This window comes from Pavona decussata, unplaced genomic scaffold (genome assembly GCF_977016875.1).
Source record: "Pavona decussata unplaced genomic scaffold, jaPavDecu1.1 SCAFFOLD_91, whole genome shotgun sequence".
Lineage (NCBI taxonomy): Eukaryota > Metazoa > Cnidaria > Anthozoa > Scleractinia > Agariciidae > Pavona > Pavona decussata.
Genome location: NW_028145508.1, coordinates 1,068,689 through 1,090,039, shown reverse-complemented (window position 1 = coordinate 1,090,039; position 21,351 = coordinate 1,068,689). Strand labels below are relative to the sequence as shown.

The 21,351-nt window shown below is 38.9% G+C and overlaps 2 protein-coding genes and 1 pseudogene across 3 annotated transcripts; all 3 read right to left on the bottom strand.

Annotated features, from left to right (window-relative positions):
* Window positions 1-285: 285 nt before the first annotated feature.
* LOC146474112 (uncharacterized) lies at window positions 286-11,063 on the bottom strand (annotated as a pseudogene). Its single transcript, XR_014866222.1, has 3 exons — window positions 10,936-11,063; window positions 1,054-1,715; window positions 286-776 (listed from the first exon to the last, which is right to left on the bottom strand). The product of XR_014866222.1 is annotated as an uncharacterized LOC146474112 (transcript).
* LOC146474111 (uncharacterized) lies at window positions 6,432-11,073 on the bottom strand. Its single transcript, XM_085117377.1, has 3 exons — window positions 10,936-11,073; window positions 7,197-7,850; window positions 6,432-6,917 (listed from the first exon to the last, which is right to left on the bottom strand). Exons 1-3 carry the CDS (start codon window positions 10,940-10,942, stop codon window positions 6,724-6,726), a joined length of 855 nt encoding a protein of 284 aa, XP_084973503.1. The 5' UTR covers window positions 10,943-11,073; the 3' UTR covers window positions 6,432-6,723.
* A 4,542-nt stretch (window positions 11,074-15,615) lies between these two features.
* On the bottom strand, window positions 15,616-20,432 carry LOC146474110 (uncharacterized). The gene is made up of 3 exons (XM_085117258.1): window positions 20,120-20,432; window positions 16,381-17,034; window positions 15,616-16,101 (listed from the first exon to the last, which is right to left on the bottom strand). The coding sequence occupies exons 1-3, from the start codon at window positions 20,124-20,126 to the stop codon at window positions 15,908-15,910; spliced, it is 855 nt and encodes a 284-aa protein (XP_084973384.1). The 5' UTR covers window positions 20,127-20,432; the 3' UTR covers window positions 15,616-15,907.
* Window positions 20,433-21,351: the final 919 nt, after the last annotated feature.

Sequence of the window (21,351 nt, the reverse complement as noted above, 5' to 3'; positions counted from 1 at the left end):
CCATCCCTGGCCTTCAAAATAACACGTTTTGAGCATCCGTGGTAATTTGTTTTGCTAACAGTTCAAGAGAACACAAGATCACTGCACTTGTCGCGACAATTTCTCAGTTATAGTTTCCAATGTGCCAATTCTAAATTGAGCGAATCTGAACAAGTGAAACATCGGGTACACATTCTAATACCCCTCTGCCCAATTGTTTTATTACCTTTACGTTCGAGGAGCGTAACTTCTGCGTTGTGTATTATAAAATTCCGCGCTTATAAAAATACGACAAATTAAGAGACGTTTAAAAATGGCATTATTTATTTGGAGAAATCACATGCATTACAAGGTTTCTTTTACAACAGCAAATTTATGTAGGCAGTAGCCTTTGCTATTCTAACCTTTCAGCTATAAATTTAAAATCAAATTTTGTGTTTGTTTCATGTAAAACCATTGCAAATATATTGCTAAAACGACTATAACATCTTTTTACAAAGCCTTTAAAAGTTGGACACATTACTGAACTATTTGCGTTATAAAACCAAATCAAGCCTTCCTTGAGAATACAACTCTTCTTTTGATTCAAAGGAGCTAATCAGCTTAATGTGATCTAGGACCATCTATTATATTTGTATAAATCTTCATAAAACAAACAAACTCGTAGGGAAAGATGTTTGCCTTCCGTGGATCAGTTATCTCATTTCCGTCTCCATCCAAATTTGTGGCAGCAGTCGGTCCAGGTTTATGAGACCAGCTACCACTGTCATCCAAACGAAGCCAATGGTAATCGTGTCCTAAATAACCAATGACGGGAAACAAAAAAGTTATAACCCAAATTCAAGATCCAGGAAAACATGTTAAAATATCTGGGGAGGATCCAGAATTTGACGATGGGGGATTCAGAAACTAATTTGACTTCAGCGATGGGGTTTTAGGTGTGTAAGCACGTTATCCTGCGCTGAGAAATTTCCGATTTAAGACTCTTGTAAAGGAGATCTCGAGCATTTCAGAAAGCTTTTTTTTTTAAATTTGTTAACAACTATTGGGTAGAAGAATTGATCATTTTCTAACCTTCGTCAACGGCGAGTGCCACTAGGCAATTGGGCTGTTCTGGTGCTTCGGGGAATAGGTGGGTTGATTCCACATCCATCTTCTCTAAACCTTCGCTTTCGGCGGCTTTTATCACATTGTCTGGAGTAATCTCCTCTATTGGAGTGCCGCTGGCATAACCAGGCTGTGCAAAGCTATTGGTGATTTTGTCATTTGCCGCATAGTTGTAGGAGTTGTTATTCCGGCTCGGATTAGAAGATGGTCGTTCCACCTTGTCAGGTTACGTTTGCGTGCATAATGTTTCACTGGTCCGCCAGCTGCAGAGTCTTTTAAAGGGGCAGCGACGGCTGAGACAGCTCCCGATCTGATCCCATGGTAAACCTTCTGGTGCAAGCTAAAGGCATATTACTTCAATTCTTTTGGCATGCTGCGAAACAATAGGTGCTGTAGGTCCTTCGTCTCCTTGCCGATGATCAAGTCTGGCTGCTCGGCGTGCGGGCGATGCACTAGAAAACCTCTGTATCCAAGAATGGAAGGGATGTATTCGTGACGGTAGGTGGTGTTCTTGTCTCTGGCAGTGTCCAGAAGCTCTTTTATTTCCTTAAAACTCTCATGACGAGAATGAACAAACCAAACAGGATAAGGAAGACCACTATATATCGCCAAAGTCACCTTGTATTCTCCTGAATTTAAGGAAAAAAATTGAATTATTAAGGTTACTGTAACATTCGACGGAGTGTCCTCTATGAATTTGTTTCTATGCGCGCTGCAAAACTCTATATCACCGAAAAGCTTATAATTGAAGAATCTGAAACAATTCTTTTTCAAAACCGTTTTAGTTTTTGTAGGAGCGCACAAGCCTTCAAACGCAAAACTAACAGTGTTTGCCTGCCAAAGTGAATTACGAGTCTTTGTGTTATCCCCTATATCCAAACAAACTGGACTGTAACAATTACGAGATAATAAGCTTACAAAGTGTTTGAGGCTTTTTCGATATTTCCATTGGTTTGCACTCGCTACATTTCTTTCTCTTTTATCAGTCTTTGCTTTTCTCGCCCGGGTTTTCGTTTAGGTTTTACCCAAGGCGGATTTTCTCCTTCTTACATTTCATAGCATACTACCTTTCTCACGATGAATTCTTGGCGACGCCAAACTGCTTCGAATGCGATGTAAATGAACGACGCAAATTTACGGTAATTCAATTAAGATGGCAGACGAATTTCGCTAGCCAGAAATCAGTTCTAAAAAACGCTGTTGGACGCCAAATTGCAATTATTGGACAATGGCACTGACATATCTCGCGTTATATTAATGTTTTTGAAAAATTTCCTTCAGCAATTTCAACAGTTATTACACCCATTTTGAAATCACTGGTGATCCTTGCAATCTAATTGCCTCTCAACAGTGCGATTTATTCCCTAATTACATCCATTTTGAAATCACTGGTGATCCTTGGAATCTGATTGGTCCAAAATGATGCAATTTATTCCCAAATTGCACCATTTTTTGCTCTAAATCGCATCCTTTCTTTAGCCCATCAAAATGGAAATGAAGTAACACAAATAGAATATTAATATTGACAATGATACTCTGTGATTTCAAAATGGATGTAATTAAGTGGTAATTGAACTTCGTGTCGTGCAATTTTGGTCTGAAATCATACTTGTGATTTCAAATCAAACTCGCGCTGCGCGCTCGTTTGATTTTGAAATCACGCGTATGATTTCAGACCAAATTGCACTCCTCTCAGTTCAATTACCAATATAAATCGCACTATTTTTTGCTCTAAATCGCATCCTTTTTTAGCCCATGAAAATGAAAATGAAACCGGGTTTCCTGATGTGGATAAATAAATATTAATATTGACAAAAAACTGTGAGATTTCAAAATGGGTGTAATAAAGCGGTAATTGAACTTCGTGTTGTGCAATTTTGGTCTGAAATCATACTTGTGATTTCAAATTGAACTCGCGCTGCGCGCTCTTTCGATTTTGAAATCACGCGTATGATTTCAGGCCAAATTGCACTCCACCCAGTTCAATTACCATTATTAACATGCCCCTTCTCTAACCGAAGAGCGAAAAAAGAAACTATATAAAATCGAACCTACGATCGTATGTAGTACTTAACGTTTGGTTTCTTGCGATTGCCATGGCGTTACATGTACTGGTACATTGTATTGACGTACAAATACCTTTCTCGAAATACCAATTTGGAAGATGGAAAAAATATATTTGAAATCGGTAAGAAAAGTTTGAAACTGCTAGATTTAGACAGTCTTTGATGGGTACTGTCAAGTGTAGGGAACAATGTTCTTGATGGATGCAATCTCGGCTTCAAATGTTTAAGACTCTAATAGGCCGTTGGTGTTATTGGTAGATGGTTCAAATATGATAAAGTGCAATGGACTTTTCTCGAGAAATTCTCGTACATAACCGTAATTCACAGAGAAGGGTTAAAGAACAATGAACACATTTGAAGCTATTTAAAATACTCACCGGCCATGTTCAATATGTGGTATCACTGTAGTACAGTTTGCTAGTACAATTTTTATGACTGTTGACCGAAAAAGTACTGTTCACTGGATCACAGTTCGTTCAGCACACAGCTCAATTAATGAACTGACTTAGGGAGTGTTCATTATTTATGGGGAGGGGGGGAGGCTTGCAAATGGGAGGGGGGGAAAGCGAAGTTTACTCCCCTATTTAGGGGGGGGGGGGTCAGAAAGGTTTTACTCTGGATCTGGGGAAGGGGGGGGGGGAGAAAATAGTTTGAAGGTTGATATCATTAGTTTTGGGGTTTTTTTGAATTCTTCCAGAACCGCATGACATTTAATGTACTTGTACCGAAGTAAATCAAGCCATAATCTCACACCAATAGTTTACACAGCAAATGGGTTCCATTCAATGGATTTGCTAGTTAGATATGTTTGGATTTCACTGGCTGCACCAACAGATAGGCCACCCTCAAAAATAAGTTGATCTAGGCCTTTCACCAGAACGGTTGGGTGAAGGCTAGCTGTCTGTGTTTTGCATGCAGATCATGTCATCTGACAGTGGCACTATAACTTCTTCTGCACTTTGCCCAGTCAAGGACTCCACAACTGCAGCTTGGCACAGTCTTTTTCTCTTTACCATGCTTTCCTCTGTTTTGCCTTTCTCTTGGCCTCTTTCCGCCTCCTACTCACTCCACTTTTTTTAGTGTTTGCCAGTTGCACAAACACCCTCTTTAGCTTCCTTGTGGTATTTTCCAGACTAGTGATTACACTCTGTATCACTTCAACCTGTACATTAACATACGTAATAGCTTCTTCTACTGCTAGTGGAGCAAGCAAAAAGCAGGCAAGTTAAGCGCTAAGTGGAGGATGAGGGTATGGTTTGATAATAAAGGCATCATTGGGGGGAAGTGGGGGGGGGGGGGATAAAAAACGTTTACATGTTCTAGCTGAAGGGGGGGGGGGGGCAAAAAAAGTTATCCTTCATCATTGAGTGGGGTATAGAAAGTTCCAAACTTTCCGTTTCCCCATTTGCCAGCCCCCTCCCCCTCCCCATAAATGATGAACACTCCCTTAGTGACTGGTGATCAAAGCCTTATATCATTTAGCCTTGCTCTTTGTACCTTCTTGACAACAGTCATCAATTCATAGCCTCACTTAAATGAACAACTGTACACTTTGGTTTTTTTTTATATAAGAACGTCTAATTTTGGAGTTGAGGCTGAAAGTTCTTATGTTTTTTTGCGATTTAAGGCTGGAAAAGTTCTTAAGATTTTCTTAAATTACATGGTAACCCAGGAAACCTATTAACGTGTATTGCCTTTTGAGATATGGTATCAAGAACTGCTGATTATGACAAACCGAGATGTGTGTTACCATTGTTAATGTTATACAAAACATGCCCTTAAGTATTTTGGTTAATTTAGATTTGTTACCTTGATTTTATTTACTGATTAGCAAAATAAAAACGTTTTAATCGACTCTCAGCCTGAGGAATGTTCTTAATACGTTCTTAAAATTTTGGTTAATCTCGGCCTCGACGTTCTTATAAAAAAAAAGAGAGTGTAGTTCATTAGCAGGAAAAAAAAAACGATTAGGGCAGCAGACTATGGAAAGATTTGCATAATGGCTACGTGCTGGCTGTGATGACCTGCATCGTTCCAGGTCAAACCACAGAGTAAAACTGGCTTAGTCCATTTTGCACAAACAACATTGTTTGTTACCTGCCCACCATTGTCACCATTGGATTGCAATTAACAAACCATATTACTAAAGACTGATGATGGGTTCCAGCTCATCCTAGAAAATTTTCTAAGATTCCCTATTGAGATGACGATTTTTCACTCCACAACACTATTTGTCAAAAGAAAAGAAAAACCCAACCATTTCGGAGTTATTCGCTGATCAGTACGACTCTACAACTAATTCCTAGGACTCTTTTGACTTAAAACAACATACTGAATCTTTTCTCAGTATTTCAAATGAGATGCATTTTCCACACGACAATGATTATGTCCACTCGTCTACACTCGTACGACTGCAACGACTCAACAACAGATTGCTACGCCATTTTTTTTTCTAAGACTCTCTAAGAACATGCATTTTCAACTCGACAATTCAGTCTTGTGTCCACTCGTACGACTCGACAACAAATTACTGGGGCCCTTCTACCTTACAAAAACAAGTAGGATATTTTGAAAATCTCCTGATGAAGAACATTTGTCCACTCCACAATGCTTGTGTCCGCTCATATGACTCGTAGGAGTCGACAACCGATTGCTAGGGCCCTTCTGCCTTACAAACACGGACTGACTTTTTTAAGTCTTCCTCATAAGATGCATTTTTCCACTCGACAATTTGCTATGCCCACTCGACGATGCTTGTGTCCGCTCATATGACTCGTAGGAGTCGACAACCGTTTGCTAGGGCCCTTCTGCTTTACAAAATCATGCTGGATATTTCTTAAGCCTCTCTAATGAGATGCAATTTTCCACTCGACAATTTACTTTGTCGACTCGACAATACTTGCCGGTGACCACTCGCACGAGTCGAGAACCGATTTCTAGGGCCCTTCTGCTTTTATACAAACACGGACTGATATTTTCTCAGTCTCTCTTAGGAGATGCACTTCAGTTTCCACTCGACAATGCGTGATATTTTTAGCAAACGTAATGTGCCATTAAACGTGGTGAGCATTATTCCCACAGCGAGTCAGATTTTACTTCGAAATCACAACGAAGGAATAGAAGCATTCTAAGAAGGGTAAAATACAAGCAATTTGAACTGTTGAAAGATCTGATTTTCTTCCAAAATATTCTGAGACAGATGCTTAAAGAGCGTAACTTCTGTGTTTTGTACTATGAAATTCCACGCTTATAAAAATACGACAAATTAAGAGACATATATGAAAATGGCATTATTTATTTGGAAAAATCACATTACAGGGTTTGTTTTACAACAGCAAATTTATGCAGACAGTAGCCGTTGCTATTCTAACCTTTTGAGCTATAACTTTAAAATGAAATTTTTGTTTGTTTCATGTAAAACCATTGCAATTATATTGCTAAAACGACTATAATATCTCAGTTTTACTAAGCCTTTAAAAGTTGGACACATTACTGAACTATTTGCGTTATAAAACCAAACCAAGCCTTTCCTGAGAATACAACTCTTCTTTTGATTCAAAGGAGCTAATGCTTAGTGTGAGTGTCGTCCATCTATTATATTTGTATAAATCTTCATGAAACAAACAAACTTGTAGGGAGCGATGTTTGCCTTCCGTGGATCAGTTATCTCATTTCCGTCTCCATCCAAATTTGTGGCAGCAGTTTGTCCAGGCTTATGAGACCAGGTACCACTGTCATCCAAACGAAGCCAATGGTAATCGTGTCCTGAATAACCAATGACATGAAACAAAAAAAGTTATCAGTAACCCCAATTCAAGATCCAGGAAAACATGTTAAAATATCTGGGTAGGATCCAGAATTTGGCGGGATTCACAAACTAATTTGACTTAGAATTTCAGCGATGGGGTTTTAGGTGTGTTAGGTTATCCTGCGCTGAGAAATTTCCGATTTAAGACTCTTGTAAAGGCGATCTCGAGCATTTCAGAAAGCTTTTTTTAAAAGTTGTTAACAACTTTTGGGTAGAAGAATTGATCATTTTCTAACCTTCGTGAACGACGAGTGCCACTAGGCAATTGGGCTGTTCTGGTGCTTTGGGGCATGGGTCGGTTGTTTTCACATCCATCTTCTCTAAACCGTCGCTTTTCGAGGCTCTTATCACATTGTCTGGAGTAATCTCCTCTATTGGATTGCCGCTGGCATAACCAGGCTGTGCATAGCTGTTGGTGATTTTGTCATTTGCATAGTTGTAGCAGTTGTTATTAAATCGGATTAGATGATGTTCGTTCCACCTTGCCAAGTTACGTTTGGGTGCATAATGTTTTATTGGCTTGCCAGCTGCAGAGTCTCTTAAAGGGACAGCTACGGCTGAGACAGCTCCCAATTCGATCGCCTGGGAAATCTTCTCCTGGTGCAAGGCATCTGACTTCAACTCATTTGGCATGCTGCGAAGCAATAGCTTCTGTAGCTGTTTCGTCTCCGGGCCGATGATCAAGTCTGGCTGCTCGGCGTGCGGGCGATGCACTAGAAAACCTCTGTATCCAAGAATGGAAGGGATGTGTTCGTGACGGTAGGTGGTGTTCTTGTCTCTGGCATTGTCCAGATGCTCTTTCATTTCTTTAAAACTCTCATGACGAGAATGAACAAACCAAACAGGATCAGGAAGACCACTATATATCACCAAAGTCACCTTGTATTCTCCTGAATTGAAGGAAAAAATTAAATTAAGGTTTCCGTTGCATTCGACGGGGTGTCCTCTGGGAAATCGTTTCTATGCGCGCTGAAAAACTATATATCACCGTAAAGCTTATAATTGAAGAATCTGAAGCAATACTAATCCAAAACCATTTTAGTTTTTGTAGGAGCGCACAAGCCTTCAAACGCAAAACTAACAGTCTTTGTGTTATCCCCTACATCCAAACAAACTGGACTGTAACAATTACGAGACTTACAAAGTGTTTGAAGCTTTTTCAACATTTCCACTGGTTTGCACTCGCTACATTTCTTTCTCTTTTATCAGTCTTTGCTTTTTTCGCCCGGGATTTCGTTAAGATTTTACTCAAGGAGAATTTTCTCCTTCTTACATTTCATAGCATACTACCTTTCTCACGATGAATTCTTGGCGACGCCAAACTGCTTCGAATGCGATGTAAATGAACCACGCAAATTTACGGTAATTCAAGATGGCAGACGAATTTCGCCAGCGAAAAATCATATCGATGTAAAAAAGGCCGTTGGACGCCAACTAGGAATTATTGGACAATGACACTGACATATCTCGCTCAACTTTGAAACTTTCCTTCAGCAATCTCAACAGTAACATGCACCTTCTCTAACCGAAGAGCGAAAAAAGAAACTATACAAAATCAAACCTGCGATCGTATGTAGCACTTAGCGTTTGGTTTCTTGCGATTGCAATGGCTTTACATGTACTGGTACATTGTATTGAAGTACAAATACCTTTCTCGCAATACAGATTTAAAGATGGAAAAAATTATATTTGAAATCTAAGAAGAGGTGGAAACTGCTAGATTTAGACAGCCTTTGATGCGTACTGTCAAGTGTAGCGAACAATGTTCTTGATGGATGCAATCTCGGCTTCAAATGTTTAAGACTCTAATAGGCCGTTGGTGTTATTGATGGATGGTTCAAATATGATAAAGTACAATGGACTTTTCTCGAGAAATTCTCGTACATAACCGTAATTGACAGAGAAGGGCTAAAGCTATTTGAAGTACTCACCGTCCATGTTCAATGTGTGATATCACTGTAGGACAGTTTGCTAGTACAATTTTCTTTTCTTTTTTTTTTCTTTCTTTTCAGTATCTTCTTATGGTAAATCTCGTTTCTTTAACTGTACACATCTAGTCCTAGTTCTTTGTCATTGTATTTTCCTTTCTCTTGATTTACCTGCTATAGTATTGCAAGTTACTTTTTTGATTCTGTATATAAGGTTGAACTGTTGTTATTTGTTATACGTCAAAACCACTGCTCGCCTCGAATAGCTGTAGCTAATTGCAAGTAGTGTTTATCTTCTCTTTGTATGTGTTTAAATCTTTTAATAAACTTGAAACTAGAACTTGAAACTTGAATTTGTATAACTGTTGACCGAAAACGTACTGTTCACTGGATCACAGTTCGTTCAGCACACAGCCAAAAGTAATGAACTGACGTAGTGACTGGTGATCAAAGCCTAATATCATTCAGCCTCGCTCTTTGTACCTTCTTGACAATAGTGTAAAGTTTCATCAATTAATAGCCTCACTTAAATGAACATGCAACTGTAGTTCATTAGCTGGAAACAACGATCAGGGCAGCAGACTATGGCAAGATTTGCATAATGGCTACGCCCTGGCTGTGATGACCTGCGTTGTTCTTGGTCAAACCACAGAGTAAATCCGGCTTCGTCCATTTCGCACAAACGACATTGTTTGTTACCTGCTCACCACTGTCATCATTGGATTGCAATTAAGGAACCATATTATTACTAACCAATGATGATGGGTTCCAGCTCATCCTAGAAAGTTTTCTAAGATTCCCTATTGAGATAAATTTTTTCACTCGACAACACTATTTGTCAAAAAACAAAAAATCGACCATTTCATCGACTGATCCGTACGACTCTACAACTAATTTCTCGGGCCCTTTTGACTTCAAACAACATGCCGAATCTTTTCTCAGTATTACAAATGAGATTCATTTTCCACTTGACAATTACCAACACGACAATAATTATGTCCACTCGTACGACTCCAACGGCTCAACAACAGATTTCTTGGCCATTTTGCCTGACACAAAATGCGAGATATTTTCTAAGACCCTCAAAGAACATGTATTTTCCACTCGACAATTTCTTTGTCGACCCGACAATTATTGTGTCCACTCGTACGACTCGAAAACATATTGCTGGGACTTCTACCTTACAAAAGGAAGCAGGATATTTTGAAAGTCTCCCTAATGAAACACATTTTTTTGACTCAAGAATTTTGTTTGTCAACTCGACAATGCTTGTGTACTCTATACTAAAGGGTTATCCTGTATAAATATTTTATTAATATTTTTACTATTATTATTACTCATATTTCTCGTAGGAGTCGACAACCGATTGCTAGAGCCCTTCTGCCTTACAACAACATACTGAAGTCTCCCAAATGAGAATCATTTTTCCACACGACGAACGTTGTATCCACCCCATGAATTTAAAAACATCATCTAATTCCTCGGAAATGTAACTACTTCACCACTTGCATCAATCTCATCGGTGGAACAATTGTTTTTCGACTCGTACCCATGTTAAAAAGGCACTTTCACGACTCGAACAAGTGGTGAGTATTGGACAATCGTCCTTCAACGTCAACGTTCTTATAAAAAAAAGAGTGTATATTTGCATTTGGTGGTTTTGGTTTCTATAGTTTCGACTTTTCTTAAACTCTAACGTGGCTTACTTACTGTTATTCTAAGTTCAGCTTCAACTGGCTCTAAAGCAAACTTTTATTTAGTTTTTATTTTTTGTAGGGAGTACTCATGTTTATACCCCCTTCTTTATGGTCAACTCAGAAATGAACTTTGCCTAACTTCCGGAGCCCTGCTTCTGAAATCAAACTTCTTTGTCTTCATTTAATTTAAATCAAGCCTTAGATAACTTAGGCTGTGTTTGATTGACCGTATTGTGGAATAGGAATACATACAAGGATGACAAGACAAGAAATCCCTCACAAGAGGTTTTTGGAGTTGATGGAGTACAAAATGGCTCTAAAATTATCGTGTAGTTATTTGAAGTACTCACCGTCCATGTTTAATGTGTGGTATCACTGTAGGACAGTTTGCTAGTACAATTTTTATGACTGTTGACCAAAAAAGTACTGTTCACTGGATCACTGTTCGTTCAGCACGCAGCTCAATTAATGAACTGACTTAGTGAGTGGTAATCAAAGTCTTATATCATTCAGCCTCGCTCTTTGTACCTTCTTGACAATAGTGTAAAGTTTCATCAATGAATAGCCTCACTTAAATGAACAACTGTAGTTCATTAGCAGGAAAAAACGATCAGGGCAGCAGACTATGGCAAGATTTGCATAATGGCTACGCCCTGGCTGTGATGACCTGCATTGTTCTTGGTCAAACCACAGAGTAAATCCGGCTTCGTCCATTTCGCACAAACGACATTGTTTGTTACCTGCTCACGACTGTCATCATTGGATTGCAATTAAGGAACCATATTATTACTAACGACTGATGATGGGTTCCAGCTCATCCTAGAAAATTTTCTAAGATTCCCTATTGAGATGAATTTTTTCACTCGACAACACTATTTGTCAAAAGAAAAAAAAACCCGTTTTATCGACTGATTCGTACGATTCTCCAACTAATTCCTCGGGCCCTTTTGACTTTAAACAACATGCCGAATCTTTTATCAGTATTTCAAGTGAGATTCATTTTCCACTTGACAATTACCAACACGACAATGATTATGTCCACTCGTACGACTCCAACGGCTCAACAACAGGTTGCTTGGCCATTTTGCCTGACAAAAAATGCGAGATATTTTCTAAGACCCTCAAAGAACATGCATTTTCCACTCGACAATTTCTTTGTCGACCTGAAAATTATTGTGTCCACTCGTACGACTCGAAAACAAATTGCTGGGGCCTTTCTACCTTACAAAGAGAAGCAGGATATTTTGAAAGTCTCCCCAATGAAACACATTTTCGACCCAAGAATTTTGTTTGTCAACTCGACAATGCTTGTGTACTCTATACTGAAGGGTTATCCTGTATAAATATTCCATTATTATTATTATTATTATTATTACTCATATGTCTCGTTGGAGTCGACAACCGGTTGTAGAGCCCTTCTGCCTTACAACAACATACTGAAGTCTCCCAAATGAGAATCATTTTTCCACACGACAAAAGTTGTATCCACCCCATGAATTTAAAAACAACATCATGTAATTCCTCGGAAATGTAACTACTTCACTACTTGCATCAATCTCATCGGTGGAACAATTGTTTTTCGACTCGTACGAGTCGTACCCATGTTAAAAAGGCACTCTCACGACTCGAACAAGTGGTGAGTATTGGACAATCGTCCTTCAACGTCAACGTTCTTATAAAAAGAAAGGTTCTTATAAAAAAAAAAAAAAAAGAGTGTATATTTGCATTTGGTGGTTTTGGTTTCTATAGTTTCGACTTTTCTTAAACTCTAACGTAGCTTACTTACTGTTATTCTAAGTTCAGCTTCAACTGGCTCTAAAGCAAACTTTTATTTAGTTTTTATTTTTTGTAGGGAGTACTCATGTTTATACCCCCTTCTTTATGGTCAACTCAGAAATGAACTTTGCCTAACTTCCGGAGCCCTGCTTCTGAAATCAAACTTCTTTGTCTTCATTTAATTTAAATCAAGCCTTAGATAACTTAGGCTGTGTTTGATTGACCGTATTGTGGAATAGGAATACATACAAGGATGACAAGACAAGAAATCCCTCACAAGAGGTTTTTGGAGTTGATGGAGTACAAAATGGCTCTAAAATTATCGTGTAGTTATTTGAAGTACTCACCGTCCATGTTTAATGTGTGGTATCACTGTAGGACAGTTTGCTAGTACAATTTTTATGACTGTTGACCGAAAAAGTACTGTTCACTGGATCACAGTTCGTTCAGCACACAGCTCAATTAATGAACTGACTTAGGGAGTGTTCATTATTTATGGGGAGGGGGGGAGGCTTGCAAATGGGAGGGGGGGAAAGCGAAGTTTACTCCCCTATTTAGGGGGGGGGGGGGTCAGAAAGGTTTTACTCTGGATCTGGGGAAGGGGGGGGGGAGAAAATAGTTTGAAGGTTGATATCATTAGTTTTGGGGTTTTTTTGAATTCTTCCAGAACCGCATGACATTTAATGTACTTGTACCGAAGTAAATCAAGCCATAATCTCACACCAATAGTTTACACAGCAAATGGGTTCCATTCAATGGATTTGCTAGTTAGATATGTTTGGATTTCACTGGCTGCACCAACAGATAGGCCACCCTCAAAAATAAGTTGATCTAGGCCTTTCACCAGAACGGTTGGGTGAAGGCTAGCTGTCTGTGTTTTGCATGCAGATCATGTCATCTGACAGTGGCACTATAACTTCTTCTGCACTTTGCCCAGTCAAGGACTCCACAACTGCAGCTTGGCACAGTCTTTTTCTCTTTACCATGCTTTCCTCTGTTTTGCCTTTCTCTTGGCCTCTTTCCGCCTCCTACTCACTCCACTTTTTTTAGTGTTTGCCAGTTGCACAAACACCCTCTTTAGCTTCCTTGTGGTATTTTCCAGACTAGTGATTACACTCTGTATCACTTCAACCTGTACATTAACATACGTAATAGCTTCTTCTACTGCTAGTGGAGCAAGCAAAAAGCAGGCAAGTTAAGCGCTAAGTGGAGGATGAGGGTATGGTTTGATAATAAAGGCATCATTGGGGGGAAGTGGGGGGGGGGGGGGGGATAAAAAACGTTTACATGTTCTAGCTGAAGGGGGGGGGGGGGGGCAAAAAAAGTTATCCTTCATCATTGAGTGGGGTATAGAAAGTTCCAAACTTTCCGTTTCCCCATTTGCCAGCCCCCTCCCCCTCCCCATAAATGATGAACACTCCCTTAGTGACTGGTGATCAAAGCCTTATATCATTTAGCCTTGCTCTTTGTACCTTCTTGACAACAGTCATCAATTCATAGCCTCACTTAAATGAACAACTGTACACTTTGGTTTTTTTTTATATAAGAACGTCTAATTTTGGAGTTGAGGCTGAAAGTTCTTATGTTTTTTTGCGATTTAAGGCTGGAAAAGTTCTTAAGATTTTCTTAAATTACATGGTAACCCAGGAAACCTATTAACGTGTATTGCCTTTTGAGATATGGTATCAAGAACTGCTGATTATGACAAACCGAGATGTGTGTTACCATTGTTAATGTTATACAAAACATGCCCTTAAGTATTTTGGTTAATTTAGATTTGTTACCTTGATTTTATTTACTGATTAGCAAAATAAAAACGTTTTAATCGACTCTCAGCCTGAGGAATGTTCTTAATACGTTCTTAAAATTTTGGTTAATCTCGGCCTCGACGTTCTTATAAAAAAAAAGAGAGTGTAGTTCATTAGCAGGAAAAAAAAAACGATTAGGGCAGCAGACTATGGAAAGATTTGCATAATGGCTACGTGCTGGCTGTGATGACCTGCATCGTTCCAGGTCAAACCACAGAGTAAAACTGGCTTAGTCCATTTTGCACAAACAACATTGTTTGTTACCTGCCCACCATTGTCACCATTGGATTGCAATTAACAAACCATATTACTAAAGACTGATGATGGGTTCCAGCTCATCCTAGAAAATTTTCTAAGATTCCCTATTGAGATGACGATTTTTCACTCCACAACACTATTTGTCAAAAGAAAAGAAAAACCCAACCATTTCGGAGTTATTCGCTGATCAGTACGACTCTACAACTAATTCCTAGGACTCTTTTGACTTAAAACAACATACTGAATCTTTTCTCAGTATTTCAAATGAGATGCATTTTCCACACGACAATGATTATGTCCACTCGTCTACACTCGTACGACTGCAACGACTCAACAACAGATTGCTACGCCATTTTTTTTTCTAAGACTCTCTAAGAACATGCATTTTCAACTCGACAATTCAGTCTTGTGTCCACTCGTACGACTCGACAACAAATTACTGGGGCCCTTCTACCTTACAAAAACAAGTAGGATATTTTGAAAATCTCCTGATGAAGAACATTTGTCCACTCCACAATGCTTGTGTCCGCTCATATGACTCGTAGGAGTCGACAACCGATTGCTAGGGCCCTTCTGCCTTACAAACACGGACTGACTTTTTTAAGTCTTCCTCATAAGATGCATTTTTCCACTCGACAATTTGCTATGCCCACTCGACGATGCTTGTGTCCGCTCATATGACTCGTAGGAGTCGACAACCGTTTGCTAGGGCCCTTCTGCTTTACAAAATCATGCTGGATATTTCTTAAGCCTCTCTAATGAGATGCAATTTTCCACTCGACAATTTACTTTGTCGACTCGACAATACTTGCCGGTGACCACTCGCACGAGTCGAGAACCGATTTCTAGGGCCCTTCTGCTTTTATACAAACACGGACTGATATTTTCTCAGTCTCTCTTAGGAGATGCACTTCAGTTTCCACTCGACAATGCGTGATATTTTTAGCAAACGTAATGTGCCATTAAACGTGGTGAGCATTATTCCCACAGCGAGTCAGATTTTACTTCGAAATCACAACGAAGGAATAGAAGCATTCTAAGAAGGGTAAAATACAAGCAATTTGAACTGTTGAAAGATCTGATTTTCTTCCAAAATATTCTGAGACAGATGCTTAAAGAGCGTAACTTCTGTGTTTTGTACTATGAAATTCCACGCTTATAAAAATACGACAAATTAAGAGACATATATGAAAATGGCATTATTTATTTGGAAAAATCACATTACAGGGTTTGTTTTACAACAGCAAATTTATGCAGACAGTAGCCGTTGCTATTCTAACCTTTTGAGCTATAACTTTAAAATGAAATTTTTGTTTGTTTCATGTAAAACCATTGCAATTATATTGCTAAAACGACTATAATATCTCAGTTTTACTAAGCCTTTAAAAGTTGGACACATTACTGAACTATTTGCGTTATAAAACCAAACCAAGCCTTTCCTGAGAATACAACTCTTCTTTTGATTCAAAGGAGCTAATGCTTAGTGTGAGTGTCGTCCATCTATTATATTTGTATAAATCTTCATGAAACAAACAAACTTGTAGGGAGCGATGTTTGCCTTCCGTGGATCAGTTATCTCATTTCCGTCTCCATCCAAATTTGTGGCAGCAGTTTGTCCAGGCTTATGAGACCAGGTACCACTGTCATCCAAACGAAGCCAATGGTAATCGTGTCCTGAATAACCAATGACATGAAACAAAAAAAGTTATCAGTAACCCCAATTCAAGATCCAGGAAAACATGTTAAAATATCTGGGTAGGATCCAGAATTTGGCGGGATTCACAAACTAATTTGACTTAGAATTTCAGCGATGGGGTTTTAGGTGTGTTAGGTTATCCTGCGCTGAGAAATTTCCGATTTAAGACTCTTGTAAAGGCGATCTCGAGCATTTCAGAAAGCTTTTTTTAAAAGTTGTTAACAACTTTTGGGTAGAAGAATTGATCATTTTCTAACCTTCGTGAACGACGAGTGCCACTAGGCAATTGGGCTGTTCTGGTGCTTTGGGGCATGGGTCGGTTGTTTTCACATCCATCTTCTCTAAACCGTCGCTTTTCGAGGCTCTTATCACATTGTCTGGAGTAATCTCCTCTATTGGATTGCCGCTGGCATAACCAGGCTGTGCATAGCTGTTGGTGATTTTGTCATTTGCATAGTTGTAGCAGTTGTTATTAAATCGGATTAGATGATGTTCGTTCCACCTTGCCAAGTTACGTTTGGGTGCATAATGTTTTATTGGCTTGCCAGCTGCAGAGTCTCTTAAAGGGACAGCTACGGCTGAGACAGCTCCCAATTCGATCGCCTGGGAAATCTTCTCCTGGTGCAAGGCATCTGACTTCAACTCATTTGGCATGCTGCGAAGCAATAGCTTCTGTAGCTGTTTCGTCTCCGGGCCGATGATCAAGTCTGGCTGCTCGGCGTGCGGGCGATGCACTAGAAAACCTCTGTATCCAAGAATGGAAGGGATGTGTTCGTGACGGTAGGTGGTGTTCTTGTCTCTGGCATTGTCCAGATGCTCTTTCATTTCTTTAAAACTCTCATGACGAGAATGAACAAACCAAACAGGATCAGGAAGACCACTATATATCACCAAAGTCACCTTGTATTCTCCTGAATTGAAGGAAAAAATTAAATTAAGGTTTCCGTTGCATTCGACGGGGTGTCCTCTGGGAAATCGTTTCTATGCGCGCTGAAAAACTATATATCACCGTAAAGCTTATAATTGAAGAATCTGAAGCAATACTAATCCAAAACCATTTTAGTTTTTGTAGGAGCGCACAAGCCTTCAAACGCAAAACTAACAGTCTTTGTGTTATCCCCTACATCCAAACAAACTGGACTGTAACAATTACGAGACTTACAAAGTGTTTGAAGCTTTTTCAACATTTCCACTGGTTTGCACTCGCTACATTTCTTTCTCTTTTATCAGTCTTTGCTTTTTTCGCCCGGGATTTCGTTAAGATTTTACTCAAGGAGAATTTTCTCCTTCTTACATTTCATAGCATACTACCTTTCTCACGATGAATTCTTGGCGACGCCAAACTGCTTCGAATGCGATGTAAATGAACCACGCAAATTTACGGTAATTCAAGATGGCAGACGAATTTCGCCAGCGAAAAATCATATCGATGTAAAAAAGGCCGTTGGACGCCAACTAGGAATTATTGGACAATGACACTGACATATCTCGCTCAACTTTGAAACTTTCCTTCAGCAATCTCAACAGTAACATGCACCTTCTCTAACCGAAGAGCGAAAAAAGAAACTATACAAAATCAAACCTGCGATCGTATGTAGCACTTAGCGTTTGGTTTCTTGCGATTGCAATGGCTTTACATGTACTGGTACATTGTATTGAAGTACAAATACCTTTCTCGCAATACAGATTTAAAGATGGAAAAAATTATATTTGAAATCTAAGAAGAGGTGGAAACTGCTAGATTTAGACAGCCTTTGATGCGTACTGTCAAGTGTAGCGAACAATGTTCTTGATGGATGCAATCTCGGCTTCAAATGTTTAAGACTCTAATAGGCCGTTGGTGTTATTGATGGATGGTTCAAATATGATAAAGTACAATGGACTTTTCTCGAGAAATTCTCGTACATAACCGTAATTGACAGAGAAGGGCTAAAGCTATTTGAAGTACTCACCGTCCATGTTCAATGTGTGATATCACTGTAGGACAGTTTGCTAGTACAATTTTCTTTTCTTTTTTTTTTCTTTCTTTTCAGTATCTTCTTATGGTAAATCTCGTTTCTTTAACTGTACACATCTAGTCCTAGTTCTTTGTCATTGTATTTTCCTTTCTCTTGATTTACCTGCTATAGTATTGCAAGTTACTTTTTTGATTCTGTATATAAGGTTGAACTGTTGTTATTTGTTATACGTCAAAACCACTGCTCGCCTCGAATAGCTGTAGCTAATTGCAAGTAGTGTTTATCTTCTCTTTGTATGTGTTTAAATCTTTTAATAAACTTGAAACTAGAACTTGAAACTTGAATTTGTATAACTGTTGACCGAAAACGTACTGTTCACTGGATCACAGTTCGTTCAGCACACAGCCAAAAGTAATGAACTGACGTAGTGACTGGTGATCAAAGCCTAATATCATTCAGCCTCGCTCTTTGTACCTTCTTGACAATAGTGTAAAGTTTCATCAATTAATAGCCTCACTTAAATGAACATGCAACTGTAGTTCATTAGCTGGAAACAACGATCAGGGCAGCAGACTATGGCAAGATTTGCATAATGGCTACGCCCTGGCTGTGATGACCTGCGTTGTTCTTGGTCAAACCACAGAGTAAATCCGGCTTCGTCCATTTCGCACAAACGACATTGTTTGTTACCTGCTCACCACTGTCATCATTGGATTGCAATTAAGGAACCATATTATTACTAACCAATGATGATGGGTTCCAGCTCATCCTAGAAAGTTTTCTAAGATTCCCTATTGAGATAAATTTTTTCACTCGACAACACTATTTGTCAAAAAACAAAAAATCGACCATTTCATCGACTGATCCGTACGACTCTACAACTAATTTCTCGGGCCCTTTTGACTTCAAACAACATGCCGAATCTTTTCTCAGTATTACAAATGAGATTCATTTTCCACTTGACAATTACCAACACGACAATAATTATGTCCACTCGTACGACTCCAACGGCTCAACAACAGATTTCTTGGCCATTTTGCCTGACACAAAATGCGAGATATTTTCTAAGACCCTCAAAGAACATGTATTTTCCACTCGACAATTTCTTTGTCGACCCGACAATTATTGTGTCCACTCGTACGACTCGAAAACATATTGCTGGGACTTCTACCTTACAAAAGGAAGCAGGATATTTTGAAAGTCTCCCTAATGAAACACATTTTTTTGACTCAAGAATTTTGTTTGTCAACTCGACAATGCTTGTGTACTCTATACTAAAGGGTTATCCTGTATAAATATTTTATTAATATTTTTACTATTATTATTACTCATATTTCTCGTAGGAGTCGACAACCGATTGCTAGAGCCCTTCTGCCTTACAACAACATACTGAAGTCTCCCAAATGAGAATCATTTTTCCACACGACGAACGTTGTATCCACCCCATGAATTTAAAAACATCATCTAATTCCTCGGAAATGTAACTACTTCACCACTTGCATCAATCTCATCGGTGGAACAATTGTTTTTCGACTCGTACCCATGTTAAAAAGGCACTTTCACGACTCGAACAAGTGGTGAGTATTGGACAATCGTCCTTCAACGTCAACGTTCTTATAAAAAAAAGAGTGTATATTTGCATTTGGTGGTTTTGGTTTCTATAGTTTCGACTTTTCTTAAACTCTAACGTGGCTTACTTACTGTTATTCTAAGTTCAGCTTCAACTGGCTCTAAAGCAAACTTTTATTTAGTTTTTATTTTTTGTAGGGAGTACTCATGTTTATACCCCCTTCTTTATGGTCAACTCAGAAATGAACTTTGCCTAACTTCCGGAGCCCTGCTTCTGAAATCAAACTTCTTTGTCTTCATTTAATTTAAATCAAGCCTTAGATAACTTAGGCTGTGTTTGATTGACCGTATTGTGGAATAGGAATACATACAAGGATGACAAGACAAGAAATCCCTCACAAGAGGTTTTTGGAGTTGATGGAGTACAAAATGGCTCTAAAATTATCGTGTAGTTATTTGAAGTACTCACCGTCCATGTTTAATGTGTGGTATCACTGTAGGACAGTTTGCTAGTACAATTTTTATGACTGTTGACCAAAAAAGTACTGTTCACTGGATCACTGTTCGTTCAGCACGCAGCTCAATTAATGAACTGACTTAGTGAGTGGTAATCAAAGTCTTATATCATTCAGCCTCGCTCTTTGTACCTTCTTGACAATAGTGTAAAGTTTCATCAATGAATAGCCTCACTTAAATGAACAACTGTAGTTCATTAGCAGGAAAAAACGATCAGGGCAGCAGACTATGGCAAGATTTGCATAATGGCTACGCCCTGGCTGTGATGACCTGCATTGTTCTTGGTCAAACCACAGAGTAAATCCGGCTTCGTCCATTTCGCACAAACGACATTGTTTGTTACCTGCTCACGACTGTCATCATTGGATTGCAATTAAGGAACCATATTATTACTAACGACTGATGATGGGTTCCAGCTCATCCTAGAAAATTTTCTAAGATTCCCTATTGAGATGAATTTTTTCACTCGACAACACTATTTGTCAAAAGAAAAAAAAACCCGTTTTATCGACTGATTCGTACGATTCTCCAACTAATTCCTCGGGCCCTTTTGACTTTAAACAACATGCCGAATCTTTTATCAGTATTTCAAGTGAGATTCATTTTCCACTTGACAATTACCAACACGACAATGATTATGTCCACTCGTACGACTCCAACGGCTCAACAACAGGTTGCTTGGCCATTTTGCCTGACAAAAAATGCGAGATATTTTCTAAGACCCTCAAAGAACATGCATTTTCCACTCGACAATTTCTTTGTCGACCTGAAAATTATTGTGTCCACTCGTACGACTCGAAAACAAATTGCTGGGGCCTTTCTACCTTACAAAGAGAAGCAGGATATTTTGAAAGTCTCCCCAATGAAACACATTTTCGACCCAAGAATTTTGTTTGTCAACTCGACAATGCTTGTGTACTCTATACTGAAGGGTTATCCTGTATAAATATTCCATTATTATTATTATTATTATTATTATTACTCATATGTCTCGTTGGAGTCGACAACCGGTTGTAGAGCCCTTCTGCCTTACAACAACATACTGAAGTCTCCCAAATGAGAATCATTTTTCCACACGACAAAAGTTGTATCCACCCCATGAATTTAAAAACAACATCATGTAATTCCTCGGAAATGTAACTACTTCACTACTTGCATCAATCTCATCGGTGGAACAATTGTTTT

Bases quoted from the DNA above. Each gene is read 5' to 3' on its own strand.
- LOC146474111 (XM_085117377.1), bottom strand. The intron at 6,918-7,196 runs GTTAGAAAATGA...TTGGTTATTCAG, and splicing joins GGCACTCGTCGTTCACGAAG to GACACGATTACCATTGGCTT.
- LOC146474110 (XM_085117258.1), bottom strand. The intron at 16,102-16,380 runs GTTAGAAAATGA...TTGGTTATTCAG, and splicing joins GGCACTCGTCGTTCACGAAG to GACACGATTACCATTGGCTT.